This window comes from Pelmatolapia mariae, linkage group LG12 (genome assembly GCF_036321145.2).
Source record: "Pelmatolapia mariae isolate MD_Pm_ZW linkage group LG12, Pm_UMD_F_2, whole genome shotgun sequence".
In the NCBI taxonomy this organism is placed as follows: Eukaryota; Metazoa; Chordata; class Actinopteri; order Cichliformes; family Cichlidae; genus Pelmatolapia; species Pelmatolapia mariae.
In genome coordinates, this window is record NC_086237.1 from 1,729,251 (window position 1) to 1,753,048 (window position 23,798).

A 23,798-nucleotide genomic window follows, 5' to 3' on the forward strand; every position below is an offset into this window, starting at 1 on the left:
TTGCTGGCAGGTGATGTAAGGCCTCCACTTGTTTTCCATGGTGTAAGGTGGAGGTCCCCCTGCTCCCTCCTACAAGGCGGCTGGAAACTCATGTTGCTTGTTTGGAGCAAATAATAGAGTCTGACTCGTTTGTTCTTGCTGCGACCTGTGAGTGAAAATGAGTCTTTACCCACCTAATTCTAGTTCTTTTTTGGTGTCTGCTGGGGAAAACCAGCCAACACCAGAAATATGCAATGGCTTGTTTTTGATCGATGGACCAGATTGATTTGATATAATTTTCAGTTCTAATTTTCCAGAAACTTATGTCAAAGTACTATTTTCTTAAGAAATTATACTACAAAAAAATAAACTTTTACAGAAAGAGAAATGCTAAGTAAACAAAACATTTAAAATAATTTTGCATTTGTTGGTAATTCTAAAATTTTAGTCAACAGTGTAACTACTAGAGTCTTGAAATACAGTGACTCAACTCAAAATAAGGTCAACAGTACAGAAACTCAAGAGGTCTTAATATCAGACAAGCTTTGAATAAAACACCAGAGCCTAAGACAAAAAAAAGGATTTGTCATGTCATTATTTTTCCATGAGAAACTTTGAGCAAGTGTCCTCGCCAACCATTATTTTTTTGTACATTGTGGGATTTTTGATTTTACTTCCAAACACGATTATTTGGATAATCTGGTCTAGTTGGTGAAAATCATAAGCAGAGCCAAAAACTGAGAAAATCTTTTAACATATTTTGTTTACAAGTCATACTAATAATACAAATGGAAAGTTGTCTTTGCAAAATCTGAATAAGAATAAATTGTTTTTGGCTAATGGGGTTATATGATCATCTGAGCAGTCAGACCCTTAGGTTCTCCATCTCTTGTAGAAAAGTCTCATTGGCAGCCTCATACCAAATTTGATAACTTAGTGTTTGTTTTTCAAATAAAAGCTATGTTGATCTTGATCATTGATTACTGTATATAATCCTTTTCAGTCATACAGTCAGTACTTCTTATTTTTACCACAGTATAATATCTTTGATATCTGTACCCCATATTTCATATGCACCTTGTGGGTTGAAAAGGAACAATATTTCAACACTCTATGTCCACTACGTGTTGTAGTATTGACAATTAGGCAGACTTTGACTTTGACTAACTTCCTCATAGTGGTGCAGCTTCTCTAGATTAACACTAAAGTGAAACAGAACCTGATCAAATGAATTGTAAATTGGGGAACTTCCCCCACGTGTTACGTTTACGATATTGTGTTTATGTCCAATAAGCACCATGATTCTGTCCATGACCTGTCCATTCGCGTTGCCCTGAAAGTAAAATTACAAGTGGATAAAGTATTACACAACCAAAGGATCCCCACAGTTCACAATCACAAAAAAAAAATTACATGAAAATATCTTGTTAAGGAAAAAAACTTAACAAGAGATACCTCTTGCATTTTGATCCAAGAGGTAACTTTTAAATTCAGATGATGGTACACACAATTCGTATTGTTAATATCATGATATAACCTTGTTGCAGTTATGTCCACTCAGATTGACAAGACCTGAACACATCTAAGAACTGAAGGCTGTATAAAAATGAGATGTTTTAAGTGTTGCAGTGTGAAACTGAGGACACTGAAAATTGTGGACTTTTGTTTTTTGTTTGCACCCCAAAGACAAGCTAAACTGTTATTGTTTTAATCAGAATTTCTGATCATCTTTGTCTTTGCTGGGTCCACCTGATGATGTCTTTTCAAGGCTGGCTGCAGGAGGACAGAAGCCAGTAGATAGGGTATATGGCTCAGTCCTCCAGCCAGCTGTGAACCTGATAGCATCTGTTTTAAACGTTTGAGAGGTGGAGAGAAAGCAGCCCTCTTTTCGTCTGAGCTCTGGAGTGCTAGTTATCTCATGCCTTTTTAGTAAAGGGATCCACAGATGGCCCGTGTCCTGACAGCTATACAAATGTGATATCACTAGCTGAGGTATTCCACAAGGATCCTCTTACTGTGTTACTGTAGGCCGAGAAGTGGGACTCATTCATGCTCAGAGTAAACAAAACAAGTCGGCCACAAAAAGACTTCTCCTATCTCAAGACGAGGCAGAAAAGACAGAAAGAAAAGCTGCTTTTTTATCTTTGTGAAGGCAGACAAAACAACCTCTTCACACCTGAGTGTGTCTCCTGTTCAGTTCTTTCCACGCATTGTCATCCTGTGTTATCGAAACCATCGAATCGACATGAAAAGATCATTTCATGTTCGGCTGTCGCCTGAGGGGGTTTGGACAACTTGGCTTCCATTTGCTTTGTCTGATTCCAGTGACAGAACCATTCGTCATCATCTTTTTTCTCAGGTTGTGTCTAGTTTGAACTCATTTCAAAGACATGATGAGCAGTCATGAAGCTGTCCTTAGAAGTATGTGTTTTGTTGGCAATGAAGAATCCAAACCTGTTCATGGTGTTTTAATCAGATCGTGTTTGAGTTATAGGTGGCCCAAATGTCGCCTGCTCATCCTGTGTTATTTCATATTCTAAGCTAAACAGGCATTCAGCTTATATTTTGCTCCCAGTTTTGGTGGTCTCTGTCAAGGCCTGCACTGTTTTGTTACATAAATAAATGTAATGTACTGGCAACCCTGCTATTAGAAGTCTACTGTAAAGGGTGATTGCCTGTGTGCCTCTTTTGGATAGGACTCCTCTTGAGTTGTTGATTTATGCCTGTCTGGGTAGGTTTTCAATTGTTTCAGACCAAGTCCAAAGACTTTAAACATCAAGGCATGGGTCTGTCATTTTCATGTAATTTTACTAGACTGACTTGGTCTGAAATCACAACTTTGCTTCAAAGAGCTTACAACATGCACAACACATGACACCCTGTGTCCTTAAACCCTGAAATCTGGATAAGGAAAAAAAAAAGAGAAACCTCAAGTGGAACAATGAGAGAGGGTTCCCTCTACGGGATAGGTTTTTTCTGACTTGACTCTCCCTCCCTTTCCACCAAAGAGTCCTTATATGACACACAACATCAAGTTTTAACTAAGCACTTCATTTTTTATGTCATTTTAAAGTACATTCTTCCCCCAGCTGTAGGTGTTTTGGAACGGAACTCAGACTTTAGTTACTGTAAGTGGAAGGACTCAGTCCGTGTCCCACACTAGTATCTGAGCAGGATATTTTGTAGACATCCCACTTCTGCAAGCGAGGCCTATTGAAGTATAACATAAGTTGGACTCATTGCTGATTTGAACCCGATTCAAAGTAAAACACGACCCTTTATATTTCAAAGTGGGAGGATTTGTAACAGATCCCTTCTATCTTTCCACAAGTGACATTTTCCTCACTGGCTGTTACTCAGGAGAGGTTTGATGGTCATGATTATTTACACAGAGGGTTTCCTTCTTTTTCTCTCTTTTTACAGTCGGTCATTTTCATAAGGGATCATAATACTCTTGGACAGGAAGTATCTGGCTATATAGACTACGCCCACAGACTCAAGACCCAAGATTTTGAACCATATTTCAGTGGAAAGAAGAGGCTCATGCCAGCACGCTCAGATTTATGGTAAGTCTCCTTCCATTGTAACATGTCCACATTGGTTTAAGAAGCCTTTACTCAGGTGGGATTTGACAAAATTTGAAGGGTAAGGAAATCTTATTATCCAAGAATAAAAATTCACATTGTCATGAGACACCAATATAGGTTTGGAAGGAGCTCTTTAAAAAGCACAGTATGGTTGATATATACAGAGCTAGCTGCTGTGAGCTGAAAATGTAGAATAAATAACAACTAATAAAGTAGAGCTACCAAAGTGCAGAACTTCTCTGGCTGACGCAGACGTGACTGAAGTCTCGATTTAAACAGACTCAGATCATGAGATTATTTTTAATGTATAGAAGATGACTGTAAAACAAACTGAAGACAATCCAGTTGCTTCAGTGTGACAGCGTTTTAGATTGCTCTTTAACTCGTGGAGGGGGGGGGGGGTCTGGCCTGGACACAATAAATTAATCAATTTCAGATGTCCCAAATGATTCTGTGGAGCAGTACAAGGGCGAATCAGGGCATTTTAATTTCATAACCTGCTATCTGCTAAAATCAACCAGTCTAATTCTGAACCTTGCTTTGCAGTTTGTGCCATAAAATTATGGCATCACTGGGATTTAAACAGGTTCCTTTTAGGTTTTCCTCTTTGTTTGTAATTCTGTTTTCCACTGTGCCAAATCTCCCGGAAGAATTTGTTGGAGAAGGCAAAGATAGAGTGACAAAAACAGAGGAATGGAGAAGCATCACATTAAGGTTAGGGTCCTTGAATTGAATTCAAAACCAGCTGTCAGTACTGTGGCATCTCTGTAAGGTTTAAGTAAGGTTTCATTAAGGGTGAAGGGATGGGAACATTTCACTAACCCACAGTGACTTTCTGTGCTTTTATTTATCAGTCACCAAAGTTAGACTAACATATTTTCAGTCATACATGTGTACTGTACGTTTGACAATTCTAGGGTCAGCACCGGTCACACAATTCCAGAACAAGCCATAAATGAACTGCTGACCTTACAGGTGTAAGCTAAAATCTCCACTCTACTATTCAGCAAGGCAGGTGACATCTTTATAATTCCTGGTCTATCAGGATAGCTGTTTACACAGAGAGCTGTCAGCAGATTGCCAGAGCCAAAACCATTCCCACATTCCACATATTCATGCAGACTAACACCTTACCAACATTTCAGATACGTGCGAGAAATCCCAAAAGGACAGACACAACTGGAGAAGGGTGAGAATGAGAGTGTAATACGTGGTTTTATTCAGAGTTCAGCCAAACGGCACACAGCCTGTTTGACCTCGGTGACAGAACAAGGTCTATAACATCCTAATGTAGATAGCTTTTCAAGCTGAAATTCTGCTTTGTTTTTCATGCTGTGAATCTCATTTTTCTACTTTCAACATTTTTATAAACAACTTTCCGTCTTCATGTGTGCACCCCACCAACAAGGCTGCATCACTGAGGACAACATATTATAATCATGAAGTTGTTGTCTTTTTAATGTGGTTACAAAGAAATACTGAGTATATTAATAAAAAGTTTGGAATTTGTAAACGGTATCTGTAGTTTGTTGGAACCAAAAACTGCTTCATAAGCACAATGTCCAACAACGATATTCAAAATGCTAAATGGCAATCTTAGAGAAAACTGCTATTGTTCCAGCAGTCAGAAGACAAGAATGACAGTTGGGGTTTTATTTTTGGAAGTGGTTTCCCCTTCCCTTTGAAACCAAAGTGTCAGACATGTGAAGCTTTGTTGTTTTATTTATCCATTTCTCACCACGTGTTCCGACACACAACCCCGCTTGTGGCCTTGAACTCGACCTCCTCTCTGGTGAGTAGAAGCCCTAACAAGCTCTAGGTGTGAGTCATTGGGCGAGCATGCCTGGAGGTAAAACCTACTCTCTAATGATGCTTTTAAGACACCCCTCACCACCCCGCCCCACCACCATCGACCCCCACCCCCATCTGACTTCCCGCTCCCTCTCTCCGACTCATTTTTCAGTCACTAAAACTTCATCAGATTTACACGTCTCCTTGTCTTTATTTAACTTCTCTAAAGTTGCCTTCCATGCTTTGCTACCACTCCCCTTTTCTCCCCTCATATGTCATCTTCCACCCCCCCCTTTTTTTCATCTCTGTCGGGAACAATAACACCCAGTGTGGTTGCCGTTAAGAGGGAGCAGATGCTGGAGCTGCTGCCCACTCAGTGCACTAAACCTCCCACCGCAGGACTCTGAATCCTGTCCCTCCTCCTCCTCCATAGCCACAAAGAACACAGGGCAGCGACACCAGCGCCAGCTCTGGCCTCCACCTCCCATCTCCAGCAAGGACGGGTGGATAGGTTCACGTACGCAGCCTTATGGGGGTGTAGCAGTAGCAGTACTGTCCTCTTGGACTAAAGTATGAGGATTTAAAGATATAAAATACTAGAGAAAAAACATTATCGTTGAAAACCAAATGTGTTAAATGTACAGTTTCTCTGTTCCACAAGTTTGATGTGGAAAATATTTCTAGCTTTCCAACTTTGTGTAACAGGTGCCTGTGCTGTTTGGAAAAAAAGAAAGAAAAGGATATTTAAGACTAAATACATACGACTTCCCCTCTGAGTAATAATAATAAAGGAGAAGATTTGTCATCTCTTATATCTTACCACAACCTTTAGTTCCTATTTAAAATCACATCTGGTTACACAGGCACAATCATTTCACAGTTTAATTTCTTACATGTGAGTTGCAAAAATGGGAAGTGCTCAGTCATGTGACTGATAGAGTTGTGAATGTATTTGTACATAAACAACAAGCCATCCTTCTGAATATTTCCATGGATTCTATAAGAGCAGCAACAATATTCAGCTAAATGCTGGATGTGATTTATTTTAGCACGCACACTCAGCAGGTGGGTCATATAAATATAATTTGTAAGGACACATGTTCTGAGCCTCTGACCTCTGGAGGAAACCTGGTTAAAGTATGTCAAGGACGGGATTCTCCCAATTGCTTCAGAAGAAATTTAACATCTAGAAACTAGTAAACAAGACACAATCTCATAACCAGAAACACAATATTTGCTCTTCTGCTCTACTTACTGTCACTTCAGGGGAAACTGTGGAGTAAGCCTTTAAGTAAATAAAACCAAAACCTGACACTAATACTGTAAATGGAGGGTGAAAAAAGTGTGTTTTTAGGTTAAATTTGTGAGCCTCCAACATAGACACGCACTGAAGTTCTGACCCTGGTCTAATTAACCCACAGATCTGCAGCTCTGTGCACCCACCTTCCTGCCACTCCAGATGTGCCTACAGCATCTCTGATGTCTATTTAATGTTCACCAGCTAAGTGACCATCTGTTTATGCACTCTAGCTGTTCCCTTCCTCCCTCTCTTTATCTCTCCCTCTCTTCAGGCCCTGTGTTTAGCCAAGAGTTTTAAGAGGCTGAGCAGCTCACTCTATGGGAATCCTAATTGATTTACTGGTTTTTCTGCTTTACATTGTTTATGTTTTGTTCTACTTGAAATCATGCCTCTTCCTGAAAACAAAACTTCTTTCATCTGAAGCATAAAACATCTTTACTCTTCAACAACGCAAACATTTTAAATTGCTGAATAATATAAATATCTCCTGCCTGCACTGCACGCATTTGCCAACAGACTGAAACAATGAATCTAAAGGATCAGCTCGACTGAAACATATAGCGCATGCCTCTTCTGGAGCCAAAACCATGTTGCCGCCACGCTCGGCCTCTGCGGTGCACCTGTGTGTCTGGCTTCATTTTCTGCTGTGAAAATATTTGCACTGCTGTCCCATTTTATTAAGTTTTAATACAAAAGAGAAACTGTTCCAGCTCTGAAGGTGATTTAGCGGCCCCGTCTCAAGCGTTGCGCCTGGGCTTTGTGGGGGTCGGTGGGACGTTTTATCAAAGCCAGCGTGATAAATATTTGCGGGAAGAATTCATGTCATTCTTGCTGATCTTCACATATGGCACACACATACTCTATTAAATCCAGTCAGATTCTTCCCAGTGCTTAACCGTTTTTGAGGGTTCCAATGTCAGTACCATCGTCAGTCATCTCTTACCATCTTTCTATCTCATGTGCGTGTAAAATGACAGCGGCGACTCTTTAAATACCATAAGAACAAAGGCATTGTGTGTTTCACCCCCTACCGCTGCCCATCAGTATGCTCTTACTCATTCAAATGGAACATAGCATAGCACCCAGTTCTGTCAGTTGACATGTAATGCATGTAATACACACAAACAGTTTCACCTTTTCTAAGTTATCTTTGCAGTTCAATAATTGGAATAACAGAAGTAAAATACATTTATCAGGTCTACAGTGGCTTGCAGAAGTATTCGGCCCCCTTGAACCTTTCCACATTTTGTCACATTACAGCCACAAACATGAATCAATTTTATTGGAATTCCACGTGAAAGACCAATACAAAGTGGTGTACAGGTGAGAAGTGGGACGAAAATCATACATGATTCCAAACATTTTTTACAAATAAATAACTGAAAAGTGGGGTGTGCGTAATTATTCAGCCCCCTGAGTCAATACTTTGTAGAACCACCTTTTGCTGCAATTCCAGCTGCCAGTCTTTTAGGGTATGTCTCTACCAGCTTTGCACATCTAGAGACTGAAATCCTTGCCCATTCTTCTTTGCAAAACAGCTCCAGCTCAGTCAGATTAGATGGACAGTGTTTGTGAACAGCAGTTTTCAGATCTTGCCACAGATTCTGGATTGGATTTAGATCTGGACTTTGACTGGGCCATTCTAACACATGGATATGTTTTGTTTTAAACCATTCCATTGTTGCCCTGGCTTTATGTTTAGGGTCGTTGTCCTGCTGGAAGGTGAACCTCCGCCCCAGTCTCAAGTCTTTTGCAGACTCCAAGAGGTTTTCTTCCAAGACTGCCCTGTATTTGGCTCCATCCATCTTCCCATCAACTCTGACCAGCTTCCCTGTCCCTGCTGAAGAGAAGCACCCCCAGAGCATGATGCTGCCACCACCATATTTGACAGTGGGGATGGTGTGTTCAGAGTGATGTGCAGTGTTAGTTTTCCGCCACACATAGCGTTTTGCATTTTGACCAAAAAGTTCCATTTTGGTCTCATCTGACCAGAGCACCTTCTTCCACACGTTTGCTGTGTCCCCCACATGGCTTGTGGCAAACTGCAAACGGGACTTCTTATGGTTTTCTGTTAACAATGGCTTTCTTCATGCCACTCTTCCATAAAGGCCAACTTTGTGCAGTGCACGACTAATAGTTGTCCTATGGACAGATTCCCCCACCTGAGCTGTAGATCTCTGCAGCTCGTCCAGAGTCACCATGGCTGCATTTCTGATCAGCGCTTTCCTTGTTCGGCCTGTGAGTTTAGGTGGACGGCCTTGTCTTGGTAGGTTTACAGTTGTGCCATACTCCTTCCATTTCTGAATGATGGCTTGAACAGTGCTCCGTGGGATGTTCAAGGCTTGGGAAATCTTTTTGTAGCCTAAGCCTGCTTTAAATTTCTCAATAACTTTATCCCTGACCTGTCTGGTGTGTTCTTTGGACTTCATGGTGTTGTTGCTCCCAATATTCTCTTAGACAACCTCTGAGGCCGTCACAGGGCAGTTGTGGAGCTGTTTTGCAAAGAAGAATGGGCAAGGATTTCAGTCTCTAGATGTGCAAAGCTGGTAGAGACATACCCTAAAAGACTAGCAGCTGGAAATGCAGCAAAAGGTGGTTCTACAAAGTATTGACTCAGGGGGCTGAATAATTACGCACACCCCACTTTGCAGTTATTTATTTGTAAAAAATGTTTGGAATCATGTATGATTTTCGTTCCACTTCTCACGTGTACACCACTTTGTATTGGTCTTTCACGTGGAATTCCAATAAAATTGATTCATGTTTGTGGCTGTAATGTGACAAAATGTGGAAAAGTTCAAGGGGGCCGAATACTTTTGCAAGCCACTGTATATACAAAACCCTTTTGTAAAAACCATAGACTGTATGTAAAAGATGAACTGGACCACATTTTGCAGACATGAAGTGCCATTACTGCATTTTTTTTCTAATGGTCTTAAGTGGGCAACTCTTCGCATTGCAGAAAAAACTTCAATTATGTAGAAGTCCATCAGAAAATGGCCATGCTGCTCACTTGATGCGTGACTTCAGTGAACATTTCTCTAATGAATTTATGGTCTAAATGATTTTTAATCATCAATTTTGATGTTCATTTTGTAAATTGTGTTCCCATTTAGATAAAAAAGATAATGATGGTAGCACGGTACGCTATCATTTAGCACAGTCAGATCCATGTGTTGGGTTTCAAAAAAACAAAATCCAAAAGGTTTAAGTCAAGGCTTTAAAACAATACATACAAAGCAGTGGTTGATGTCATGGACACCAAGTTAACCTTTTCTGTACAGTCAGTGGTAAACACTTTTTAGTCAAACTGATATAGTATTTGGAATACACCAGAAGTGTGTTTTTACAGCACGTCTTCTAATAAAAAAAACAAACAAACACCAGAACAACACGATGTTCACCTGAGTACTCAATTTTAACAGCACATTATACAGCTATGTTTTATAATTTAATATAAACATAATAAATTCTTAGATGAAACCAAAAATAATGATCGAGTGTGTAGGCGGACAGTTAGTTATGTGTCTGCTAAAAGAGCTGTCAGCTGGACATGGTCATAGACATGATTTGCTGTTGAACTAGGCCCGTGACACTCCCAATAGGTTTAACAGTAATTTCGGCACATTACACTACTCCTTTCAACATTGAAAAGGCCTTTGTGATTTACACTGGAAACATTAACTTCTGAAACACTTGCTAGACTATTTATTCTGCAGCCGCTAAAGAAAAAAATAGCTGAACGAATACACATGCTGAGTACTTGCACTTTATGATATATATCATCCAGCTCCTCTGAGCCCTGTAATGAGACTGTTGACATTACACTGGAAAATGACTGCCTGGAGATAACAATAGAGCTAAGCAGGGTAACTATGGAAAGTGAAAGGACACACTGCACGTGTCAAACAGCCATGGTAAATGCATAGGCAACCAGGAACCGGTGCTGAGAGCAGCGTCATTGTTTCCACCAAATCCAGGTTCTCACACTTTTACTGGTCCATGTGTCTGGGTGTGGTGCCATCCAGCAGCTGGAGCTTTGTGACCAAATGTGCACCGACCATGCAGTTAGTTGCCCTAGTGAGAGTTCATATAGGACAGCGAGGGAGGTGGGTCCAATAAACGTATGAACAAAATTCTCGGCATTGCTTCAAAAAAATTTTTTTTTACTCTTTCCGTCTTTTTCTTGTTCAGTGTTAAAATATCTCACATCTGTCCCAGTAAGCGGTTCACCATGGAATAAAAGTGGTTGACCAAAAAATGTTAATTGTTGTATGGCATTTTGGTATAAATAGTCACTGAAACACTGTCAGGTCCAATTTACAAAGAGAAGAAGGATGCATGTGCCTGAAAGCAAATCTTGGACAATGTAATTTTCTTCTGAGTCTTAAAGGAAAAACCTCAATTTGTATTTCATAATTGGGTCATTGCAGCAATCTATTCTGAACATGCTTTATTCAGCTCTGTTGGCAACTTGGAAAAAAATGCCAGACCTCTCATACCTTATAATTTTATGCATCAGTGTATTTCCCCACACAGTTTGGACTGTTCGGAGGCGTCCAGATTATGTGTTTTCTGGAGAGGGAGATTACTTTGACAGCTGGTAGGGAATGGCTGACAGATAGCTGAAACATCAGATGCTGTTCAGTGTCACATTTTCTGACATCTATTTTGTAATAGTAGTACCAAAATATAGCAATGTGTAGCTCTTTATATTGTTAATTTCTAACAAAATAAATAAAGAAAATCTTTTTTTCCTGCTACATTATCATTAGATGTTAAGTCTTAACCCATTAAGGTCGCTCTTGGTCATGACCCCGACGCTAACTCTATCTAACCCTAGGCAATCACAATATGTCATTTTTGTTTTGGTAAAAGTCTCTCCCAAGTCTTGGCAGTCAGGTAACCAATAAAATAATCATTTTACCTGAGACCGAGATGTTAAGCCGCAGTAACATAAAATTAGGACTGGGATTTGGGTCATCGCCTATAAAAACTTAGACCTCAGAGTGTTGTCTGTTTTGGTTCTTAGTCATCCAGGTCATGGTAGTTTTAAGCACTTGAGTTGAAGGTAGCTGGGCTTCCTTTTTGGGTTTTTGAAAACATTTCACCTCACTCCAAAAGCTTCTTCAGCACTAAAAGGTGATGGGGAGTCTCAGGTATTTAACCTCTAGTGGGGCTGGTATCTTGACAGTGGTCTGAGCATCACTGATCCATCCTGTCTTCATGTGAGTTGTTAAAGTTAACATGACTCATGACTCCAAAGTAAAAGCCCTAACTAACAAAGCCTTTAAAATGAGAACTGAAACATCATCAAGGACCTAAAAACAAGTCCACTTGTCTTCCTCCAAAGATCTCAGAGGGTTAATTCAAAGTTAAATTAATAAACTATTCTGACCATCTGCACAACTGCATATGCAATTTAACCAATAGCTTCAAGTGTAGGCTGAGAGAAAACATCAACTTCTGTGTAAAACTCTAATTTGTGTCAAGGATCATCACCATTAATGAGTTTTGCATAGTGACTTTATCCCCCAAGAGGGAGTTCTACCCATGAAGGGCCTGAGGACATTCGTCATAAACCACCTGTAGTACACCACCTGTCTTCACACACCTGCTCACGTCGCACTGAGAAGGCAGAAATTTTCAGTCTAGATTTTTGCTTTTTATAGGAAGATTTGCAGAACTATTCAATCATACCTCATGTAGGTAAATGACCAATCATCATAGTGAATCTTTTACCAATGTTTCAAGCGTTTTATCTGTTATTTAAACTATGTTTTATTTTTATTGTTTATGTCACATTTCTTTTTAATTTAACAGAATCATTTTAACCATCCGTGTGTATCGTACGCCCTTTGTTTTCTGTCTTGGTCTAAAGGCAGAAGCTTTCCTCGGGAGCTGGAGCAGGGTCTTTATCACAGTGCTAAATACTAGACCAAGCCTCCAGGGTCTGACATTGGAGATCAACTGTCTCTTGGAATATGACAAATATCCAATCCAGGAAAATATGTTACCAGGATACGAGCAGTAAAGTCACTTTTGTTGTTGGCTGGAATACCTGGTCCTTTTCATAGCTATTCAGAAACTGACCATTCTGCAGAAATATGTATTTACATTTCCCAAAATTGCATGGTGGGGGTCTGTGGGTTTTGGAAAAACCACATGGGTAGGATTTTATATTGCTTGTACTATATGTTTGCTTGTAATTTGTAGCAAGCATGCTTTATATGTTGCAGGGAGAAAATATTTTTATGGCTCAAATGCAAATAGTTTTTTTGTGAGCAGTTTTATGTTCCACTGGAGATTACCTCTTAAACAGGTTCTGGAGAAAACATCCTCACGTCAGCCAAACTGCCAGGATATTTCAAAGATCATAGGGGGGCCTACAGTGTAAATGCAAACATTTTGAGATGTATTTTACCTAATGTGGGTCATTAATACTTTATATCTACTGTTAATCATGCACTGCTCTAGTAATGCATCACAGCCAGAGAAATATAGCCTGCAGAATGCTGGCAGTCCTCCATTATGTTACTGTCCCATGTTAACAGCTTGCTGCTGCAATATCAGCCTGTTCAACTCCCCATCATAATATAACTCCTCTCAGATTTATACTCAGACTTCTCCCTGAGCTCCATCTTTGTAGTTGGACCACGATCTGCTGTTGGGGATCAGCCAAGGCTCAGTAAAGCAACCTTCGGGTACTCGGTGTGACATGGAGTTGTGTTGCTAGTTATGCCAACTGTTAATGATAAAAACCACTAAAAACTAGTGCTGTTTGAAGATTTTGAAAACTTGTTGATGCAGTTGTGTTTTCTGGGATTCTGTGATTATTTGCTTGTTTAGAATTTTTTTTTTAATGTGCTGGGTCATTTTTGTAAGCAAGCTAGCTAATAGCCAGATGAAGGCAAGCTAAGGATTGGCTTTGATCCCTGAAGCCAACCAAACATTTCTCCATCTATCTATTGCCCCATTCACATTCAGTAGAAAAATCTGTCGTTTTTCTGCATGATGTTAACTAATGTTAGTTTACCTGCTAACACCAGAATAAATTTGACAAGCTTGAGTCGAGTATATTCATAACACCATATTTTTTTTCTTTCAAAACTGGGTGTAATGAGTGAGGGATAGATTTCACCGAGAAACTGCACACCCACAGGCTAGCAACTTGTGAATCACACAGAAAAGCACACTCGGTTTTATTCTCTTTCAAGGGGGCCCCATTACAATTGGGACCACAATTTACTAAATGAAAATTATATTTTGTATAAGACATTATTGAGACAATCATTTACGGAGGTCACAGACAAAGACACTGAAAGAATGGAGGTTTACAGTACTTTCAGACCATTTTACATATAACACAGACTAATTGTGAGTTACCCAAAAGGCATACATGGCCATCTTGCCAAGGCAACTTTTTTCAAACTCATGTGAAGTTTGTGTTGGAATCTGTGGGTACTGGGAGACACTGTGTCCAGTATATGTGCATTTTTTTTTAACACCAACATGGTATTTTAACAACAGAAAACCCTGTTTTTGGATTCTTGAACTGGTTAATGTTCTTAGCATGCATTCTGGTTTTATCTAGAACATTCACCAATTTTCTTATGCAAAAATATTTGAAGGCCGATAGTTATTGTTAAGGCCTCAGGCTTGGAGAATAGTCAGAGACCTGGTTGCTAGGGTCACATGGTGTATTACCCGACCACTTAGCAAGTGGTTGCTCGCTGTCATTGAGTGAAATCTGTTGCTAAGAGGGTTCTGATACAAAGCCTGCTTTGGTCACCAGCAGATTGCCACAGTTATCTGCATGGAAGAAGCTGATTTGTCTCGCTGACTAACCATCTAGGGGTCGTATAACTTGAAAAAGCACCAGTTGCTACGCATTCTTCACAGCTTCACTATTACTTAGCAATAGGTTGGCAAGTGTTTGCAGTCAACAGTGTCTTCCATATCATAGTCACTGCTAACAACCATTCACAACCAGATGGGAATACTCATTTTTCCCTGCTGACCAGTGCTTGACAAATGGTTGCCAGCTGGTCTTATGAATGTGTGACTAAAGCCTAACATCACTGGATGTGGGTCATTGTGTGGTTAACATTTCTGGTCCATTGTTGAAATTTTTTTGTTTGTTAGCAAGTAAATAAGCTAAGCCAACATGGCTAATGTTGCTCATTGTTGGTGCTGCAGTGTCACAGATGAGAGGTAGAGTGAAGTGAGCATAAATTTTTTTGCACTAAATATATATATATGTAGTGTACTTACGTGACATGTATTAACACTTAAAAAAAAGTATCTTTGAGCTTCTCAAAGTAATATCACATTTCAGAGCAATCAAATATCAATTACAGTGTGCGCGATACAAAGAATACATGTTTTAATACACAAATGTTGTAAATTAAACACGTATTAAATCCAGACTGGGCACTGTAGCTCAGTCTGGCATCATTTAAGGTTAGTTTAGCTTTTTTCTTTCTTTCTCTAAAAAAAAGTTAAACTAATTTTGAAATTTGTGCCTTTGTTTTACTTATTTCCATGCCTGGCTCGTCTCGACCGAAAGGCTGAGCTGAATCCAAATCCAACACGGGAACAATGCAGGACTCAACTCTATCATAATGAGATGTTTTCAACTCACAACCTCTCATATTTCATGTTAACAAAGGGTAATGATCTTCCAATTTTATGGCTAAAGAATGTTAACTTGATGTTTTGTTCTTTTTTTTAATCAGAAAGTGCTTTGCTTCCAAGACACTGCTTGAGAAGTGTTTCTTTGATCAATCATCTGAGAGGGTTAAATGCTACCTAAATGCATATTATGTAAAAATACTAATAAATCACAGCCTAAAGTTTATGCACATGCTTATCAAATTATCCTCACCTGCAAGTCCAAACATTTTGGTTCCTTTTGCTCCATCAAAAAGTTGCACATGCTTGTTCTGCTGTATCAGAAATAACAGAAAACTTAATAGCAGAGCAGGATCCAGTCGGATGCTGTAAATTAATCAGTCATTTATTTTGGAATTCAGACCTGTCTTTGGTTTCACTTGCTTATTAGTCCCAGCTTTACTCTAATGCCTGGCTTGGCGAACCCAAAAACAGCATCCCAGAGATCAAATTGGAAACAGACTTCTCGCTATTATAAAAGTTGCATTACTCTGCAGGTTGCTTTTCTTTCTTTTCTGTAAAACAGAGTTCTTTTATAACCTGTTGTTGAGTAATAATATGATAATGGTGGCTGTGAAATGCTCTGAAATCCATCAATTTTTTTTATTCCTCATGGTAAGTCATGACCTCAAAGTGGTCCTTTTTCTTTATTTTAAGGCCTCCTGCTGCGTGAGCCTATAAAGAGAAATGTTCCACAAAAAAAGCAGAGGGTCAAGTAGCATGCACCACTAGGACTACGCAACAGTCGTTTCCTCCTAATAAAATCTTAGAAAGTCATGCAAAAAATGTTCTCATACTTTTTTTTCTTTGTGACATATGAAGTCATTATTTGACAATTCAAGATAAAACGTATTACAGTGTTCTTGTCATGCAGAGATCACTCTCTATGACTTTCCAATGCTGATGATTATTTCTTATAATGCTGCAAGTATGCTGCCTAACCAATCCCAAATTAAAAGATTATTTACAGAGTTAGAGGAATGATATCATGCAGAAGAAATGGTGATGATGATTGTTTTGTTTTTGTTGTTGTTGTTTTTCATTTTAATTCAGACCTGCATATTAGTTTTATTTTCCAAAAGAAAAGTCACGGCACTCCCCACCAAGTGCTATAAATTACCTCCTACATGCTTTAAAACTGTGTCTTAGTCACACAGGCTTAGAGACCAGTTGATGACCGCTTGACAAACATCTTGGTCGATACGGAAAAATTAGTATTCCCCAACTATTTGTGAGTGGTTGGTGGAGTTTTCTTGCTGTTACTAGGTGAAATTGGTCACAAAGCAGTATATGATGCTGCACCAGAACGCTTGTTGCATTTGCTTAGGTCATTAACAGATTTTCCCATTTGTGTGTAGCTTGTACTGACCATGCCACAGTGTCTGCAACTACTTGCAAACTACGTACTAAGTGTTTGCAGACATGCTGAAGAGGACAACACGGAGAGCATTTGTCTTCAAAGTCAAAGTTAGTAGTAGTTAGTGAGAGTTTGAAGACAAGTCATTTTCCTCTATATAGACTACAGGCAACCACGGCATTCTGCTAGAGACCAAAGCAGTCGCCACAAGTTTTTAGGTGCAGTACCCTCTTTGTGACCTTTTTCACCTAGCGACACCCGGCAGATTCAGTCAACTACTCACAAGCAATCAGGGAATGCACCTTTCTTGCCTAGCAATTGAGGGTTTCCAGGATGTCTCCAGGCATTTCTATGCACAGGTCTCTAGGCCTATGTGAATGAGGTCTTAAGCACTACGCTTGTGCAGCTTCAAAGCAAAAACAGAAGCCCAAAAGGACAGTGAGTAGAATGGAAAACACTGGTTCATAAGTTACAGATGTTCTTCTGCCTTTCCAAAAAAAATACTTCCTGAGATACCTTTGCTCCCAAAAATGATCATCACTAAAGTGGATTCAGGTGGTTTGGTGGGTAATGCCAGCCCTTTTGGTTTTCTTTAAGACACTTAAACATGATGGTAGCTGTGCCATCATGTTTAAGTTGGAGTCATCTTCCACTGTCCGCACAGGCATCGGCTGCCGCCAAGATTGCAGCATTTTCCAGCTGGCCTCAGGGAAAACCAGTGATATATCAATGCAGCAGTAACCCCATGTGATTATATAAAATCCTTATATAAAGGATGTTCAAGCTTTAAATAAAATGACCCCAATCATCTTACATTTATTGTTGCCTCTTTTTTACAGCTACTACAACTGGAAGACGCAAGTGTCCACTTCCAACTCGAGCCCAAACTTTGAGGTGATTTATGACGACCCTAACGGCCTTCTCTTTAAGAACAAGAGGGACAAAAAGATTCTGAATTTGGACCCTTTGGTAGGTTTTTGTGTTGCTGTTGTTATTGTCCTGCTTTGGTTTTAAAACCTAGGGAGACAAATGGTGCTGCTAATTAGACCAGGTCACCTGTTCCATCGCAGTAAAAATGTCTCAGGGGAGCAAAAAAGGGCTTTAGGGCAAAGGCTCTTTTCTAAATCCTTTTTGCTGCACAACAGACTGCTTCTGAAAACAGATTTTGTTGTCCTTTTGGCTCAGATGACTGTGATGCACCTCCAATATCCTGATCGTTTCCTCTCTCGTTTACCTTTAACACCTTGTACTTTGTTGCACTGTCTCCCATTTTAACCACGAACTGCAAATGTTCCAAAGAAAATCACTTATTTTTCAACTAGTCACAAGTTACTTCAGAGACTGTACTCTAAGAGAAGAGGTTGGGGAGACAGAGAGAGATAAAGATATCAGTGGGAGGGAAAGATATTTGTGTTCCACCTGCACAAAGAAGGGAGGATCAAGTGGTTGAGACAGGTGCTTCCTCTACACTCAAAGGCTGACAGGGGCCCTGGAAGAATAACGACTCACTAATGTTTTTTTCTCTCCAGTTTCCTTCTTTGCTGGGGGGTAGGGAAGTAGTTGGTGGGGCTGAACTATTTTGAAATTGCAGACAGAGCTGTGGGGACTGCGTTTTTGAGGCCAAGCGCCAAAATGGCAGCACAGTGTTCTAGCTGTGGTCGAGCACCGCCCCAACCAGGCTGTCTATTAAAAACACAAGCGAAGGCATTGGGAGCCAGACACAGCAAACCACCCGTGTGCCCAGAACCCAGCTCAGCTCAGCCCAGATTGGCTCGACACGGAGCAGCACAGAACCATCCGGCCTTTAACCCGCCATGAGCTCACTAGCTGCTCATGTGGCCTTAGATCCACCGGAGAACCTTCCAAAATCAAAGCTCACATCAACTCATTTGGGGTGGCTTGTTTGTTTTTCTGCCTTTGTCATTCCATGACCGCTTTTCTATCCCTGCCAGAAAGTGGGTTGGGGTGGAGGGGTTGTCATTTTTCAGTTATGACAATGGCTTGATTGGCTTGGCAAAGTAAAAGTTAGAGAGAAAAAACCCCCTTGATGCTCAAATTTGAAGAACAGGGTAAGCTGACATGAATTTAAATGTGAGTGTTAATGACACTGTTTGGTTTCTATAACATCTGAAAAAAAAGATGCTTGGCCTTAAGCAGCATTTCCCATTATCTCTCAGTGTGTCTGTGACATCAGGTTTATTGGCTTATTTTTATTGATGCTCTTTTGAACTTGCAGAGGAAGACTGTCTCAGTTATTAGGACACCCACAAGTGTGGCTTAGGTAAAAGTGTAAATTGAGTGTAATGGTTCGCTATGGTTCCGTTCCCTCCAGAAGCTTTTGACACACTTAGCCTTAAATAAATGTTCCCAGCTGGTAGTGGCTTCACATCTTAGTGGTGGGGCTGTGTCAGCTTTGACAGCCAAAGTAACACAAAACATCTTGGAAAATGAACAGTTACAGTCACTGTCAAATTATGCAGCACTTGGCCTCCCCTTTAATATACCTGCTATTATAAAGAGGTGTGCTCTAGAGATGTGCGGTTTTGTTTAATTGCTAACATACTCTCTCTGTGGCAGCTGTCACATTTTCAGTATGGAGTAAGAGATATTTTTAATTTAACACTGAAACTAATATTTCCATGCACTGGAAAGCTATCTTTGGTATTTCTAAAACCACCGATAATAGCAACTTATTTGAAGATTTTCGCTTCTTTCAGCTCACAGTTTTGGTTCTAAATGATGCAGGTTTGATGCAGAAAAAAGTTATAAAGATGATGTTTAAAAAATCTCATGAATTCATCTTTTTTGTTCTAAAAAACCAGAAAACTTTAAACTAAACAACTAAACAAGACTTGAATAAATTGAGATCATAAATTTGTACAGAAAGTCCTTGCTAATGTCATAAATCAAGTGAGAGGTTGGGGCCTTTTCTTATAGACTTCTATAGAATCTGACTCCTTGTCTAATGCCCCCTGCTGGCCATTAGAGAGAGTGCAGATTTTAGAGTTGTCCACGTTGGCTTCACTTTTACAAACGGAAGCTACATCCATCTGTTCTTATACAGCTTCTGAAAACATGTCTTGAGATCTTGAAAATTCATGAGACCAGTCGAAAACATCACAAATGTTTAGTTTTTTGCTTTGCGTTTGAATGCACGATTGTAGACTGTAGACAGCACTACCCCCAAACAAGCACCACTAACTTCTCTGTGCTGGGTTTCAGTCTGGTCCTGGCGAGGACTCCAACAGGACATTCCTGCAGTCGGACATCTACATCCATGTTGTCATCTACGACCACAACGTCAGGACAGTCTAAGCTTCACAGGCTGTCGCCAACACTTGCATACATATGGCACATATTGGAGAGCACTGGAAGCCTCTAATTTGACTGAGTTGCTGTAGTTGGACCATCATTTACACTGTTCCCCTCATATCATGCATGCCATCTGGGTGGAGGTGTTGTAGTGGAGAAAAAAAGGCTTTAAACTGAGGAATCCCAGAGGATGAAGTTGATGAACTCGTGTGACAACTTGGAAGTTTCTTTGCAAATACTCTGGGGTTTTATGTCTAACTTTGGCCTTAAATTGTTCCATCCAGGTCGGGATTGACTGTGCTTTTGGCACTTACCCAAGCAAGCAGAGTTAGTTAGGGGCAAGAACCTGCTCAGAGACCCCAGGCTCGTATCATCATTTGGTCTGGCATGTTTTGGGCTGTTTGTCTAAACAAATTAAAGGCGTAAGAGCTTTGAAAGATGATGGGGGTTGCTTTCATGTCCTCCCCCAGGCTGCGGTAGCTCCAATTCGACTGGAAGAGTGGGTAATGGGCTTAAAGCATTCCGTATGTTTCCAGATGCAAGGCACACGTTACGGGACATCAAAGTGCCCTATCATTTACATATTAGTCATTCACTATGACATTCTTTAATTATTTTCTCAGAGGGCTTTTGGTAATTTAAATCCCTTTAATTTCAGGATTATTATTTGTTTTTTGTAACAGTATCTAAATCTAGAAGTTGAGTCTTTATTAGTTCATAAATTAGCTTTCTGTACATTCTGCTGACTCAATCTGCACATGTCCTGGGTTATTGTTGTACACTTACGTTGTTGTACACTAACTAGAAAGTTCAGTATCCTGTTTGTTTTTTTCATTTGTGTGTGTGTTTTTCAAATTGTGAGTGAACCATTCTATTATTTCTTTTAATATATTTAAGATCCACTTATTTGCTTTTGAGATTTAGATTAGCTTAGATCTCAATCACATTGGCATTAGGGATGTCACATAATCAGATTTCCATTGTATGATAAATGTGTTCAGAAGAATTCACAATAAAGATGCCTGTAGAATTTTTTTTTTTTGAGGGGGGGATAGCAGTAATGCTGCTTCTCAGACTTATCTACCTCTGTTTATTGTGTTTAGTCCTTTTTTGGACTAAACACGTTCACTGGGCGAGATTTAGGGTGCACCCTGGACAGGTCATCAGTCCGTCACAGGCCTAACAGAGGGACAGTCAACCACACACTCTCACGTCCACACCTACAGCCAATTTGGAGTCACCAATTAACCTAACTAGCAAGTCTGAGGGTAGAGGACTACCCAGAGGATACCCGTGCAGGCACAGTGATATGCAAACTCCACACAGAGAGGCCTCAGCCAGCCAGGAGATTCAAATCAAGAACCTACCAAAGGTAACTAACAAATAATGAACACATTAAATCTTGGTTAATTAATCCAGACATGCACACATAAATAAATAAATGGCTAGGGGTTAGGATTGGGGTTTTATGAGTGGCTGTTCTGAACCTGTATCTGAACATTTATCTGCTGCACAGACGTGCAAGTGGTATCAATCTTTTCATCTAAATCAAATAAGCTTATTTCCTTAACTGCTGAGCCTTTAAGCTCACACTGTCACCTCGCCTTTATATTAATTTTCTCATTACTAATCTATCAACTATTTTTCCCCTGAAAGTCACAAGCTTCAAACAAATTAGTTCATTCTAATACAAACGTCTAATGTTTCTCATCTGGCTTGATACCAGAGAAGCCTTCCACTTGCTGCATCTGTTTGTTTTCACCAAATTGGACCCTGTTGTCCTCATTGAAATAATATGTGTGGTGACAAGGCTATTTGGGCTGTGGTTCTGTAAAAACTGGGGTTAGGGAAATGACGGGCTGGTTTGGGGTTGTTAATCATTACTGTTCTTTCTTTTATCCTTCCCTTTTTTAAAGACGATAGGAGTTCTGGGCCTGTTTTTGTGGTTATTGTGAACAAAGCTGGTGAAAAGTCTGATGGAGTTATAAAAGTGACACAGATGGGAATGTAGGATATGCCTATTTTCAGTCTTTAACATGTTTTTGTGCAGTTTTATGTATTTTTTATCATCTATTTGTGGTCGCTGGTGTGTAAACTGATCTTAAACTGGTTTTTTTTCTTGCTGTAACTACAAAACTAAGTAGCAGAAGTATATTCAGACCTGGTTTCTCTGTTGACTGCCTTGTTGAACAGCATATTTAACCTGAGTGCAGGGCATGTTGTAATTGAGAAACCTTCCACCTGCCTATCTCACTACTTGGTTATTTGTTGTTGTTGTTGCTGTTTTTTCTGTTTTCAGTTTGGAGATTTTTTGTAATTGTGTTTGGAAATGAGAAGTCAGGCAGCAAATGAACACTTCACCCTCATCTACAGCTGTTTAGGTTTACAGGCCACGGCTCATTTATGTGGCCAGGTAATGGCGATGGAACTGGCTGCTTTATTCTCTCTCCCACCCTGAAAGTTGCATCAGTCATTCCAAATACCTTCCAATGAAAACAGCAGATGTGCACAAGACGGGAAAAAGGCCATCTAAAACAAACAGGCAAACAAGTGCACTGCATCTGAAATGCATTGGTTGTTCTTTGAATGCCTTACCTCTGTAGAAGATAACATTTAAAACGATTACTGGAATCCACCCAGATCACGTGTCTGCAAACAGGGATGATTTCACAATAAAGTCCAGGTTAAACAGTAATATTCCCCTTCATTTCCTTTATTGGGCTTTTAAACTGTTGGGGTTTTAACTGAAGCGTTAAAACCCCTAATGTTAAAACATTAGTTAGAGGTCTGACTTGCCCCTAATATGCACAACTTGAGGCAAAGAGGTGGATTCAGACTGCAGCAGAGGCACGATTCAGTCTTTTCTATGAAACAAGCTCAGTTTCACCTCAGTTTGATGTCTTTTTGTGTAGTTTTCACTCACAGATTATTGTGTTTGACATCTCATTACCAACAACCTTATGATTAATAGATTAATATTGGCATGCAGATATTACAATAACCTTGTGAATCTACTGATAGCTGCTGACATGCAAAAATAAATTCCAAATTAAATCCTAAGCTAAATTACAGCACTTTCACTTTCAAACAGACAAACATTTTTTACCCCTCAGCCAAAAAGGCTGATGGGTTATTGTTGTCACCCGTTGGATGGGCAAGTGGGCAGCGTAGACACCCAAGTTTTTGAATGCGCTAACTCGAGAAGGAAGTCACCTGTCCAAAAATACAAACCCAATAAAAATGTCTAATTAGCAGAGGTGTGGCCTAGCAGACTTCTGCTGATTGGAGCCGCCTGTGTTGTTATACCTAAAAGCCTTCCTGTACAATTGTTAACGAAGGGTGAAACTATCGAGACCAAAACCAGGTTCAAAACATCTGTTTTAATGCTATAGATTTGGGAATGTTAATATAGAAATATATGAGATTGACTCACTTTTGGGGCCAGTCTCAAGTGGCCACAACTGGAACTGCAGTTTCTGACACTTCATGTTGGCTTTATTTTCAGAACTGACTTCGGGTGTTAACATAAAAAAATAAAATTAAATCTACTTTTTTTTTAACTAAATATTATAGCTGAAGTGTTGTTGGAACATTTGTTTCAATCTATAAAGTCATGGTTTTGCAAAGTTTTTTCTATCTAGAACATCAGCTTTGATGTACCAAGTATACTCTATAATTTGAAGTGTCTTTCAGCACAGAAGTCAATTCATTGGTTTTTCATTGGATAGTTAAATACCACGGGCACCTTTGTTAAAACTCACCAGTTCAACAGTCACGGACATACATGTTGAATTTGACC

At 39.8% G+C, this 23,798-nt stretch overlaps 1 protein-coding gene across 1 annotated transcript in view; it reads left to right on the forward strand.

Moving 5' to 3' along the window:
- Positions 1 to 20,002, forward strand: part of cfap299 (cilia and flagella associated protein 299) — an 86,603-nt gene extending 66,601 nt beyond the window's left edge. Inside the window, exons 4-6 of the mRNA XM_063490749.1 lie at positions 3,403 to 3,545; positions 17,527 to 17,656; positions 19,910 to 20,002. Of these exons, the coding sequence (XP_063346819.1) occupies positions 3,403 to 3,545; positions 17,527 to 17,656; positions 19,910 to 20,002 (366 nt within the window). The remainder of the gene's footprint in view (positions 1 to 3,402; positions 3,546 to 17,526; positions 17,657 to 19,909) is intronic.
- The last annotated feature ends 3,796 nt before the right edge of the window (positions 20,003 to 23,798 follow it).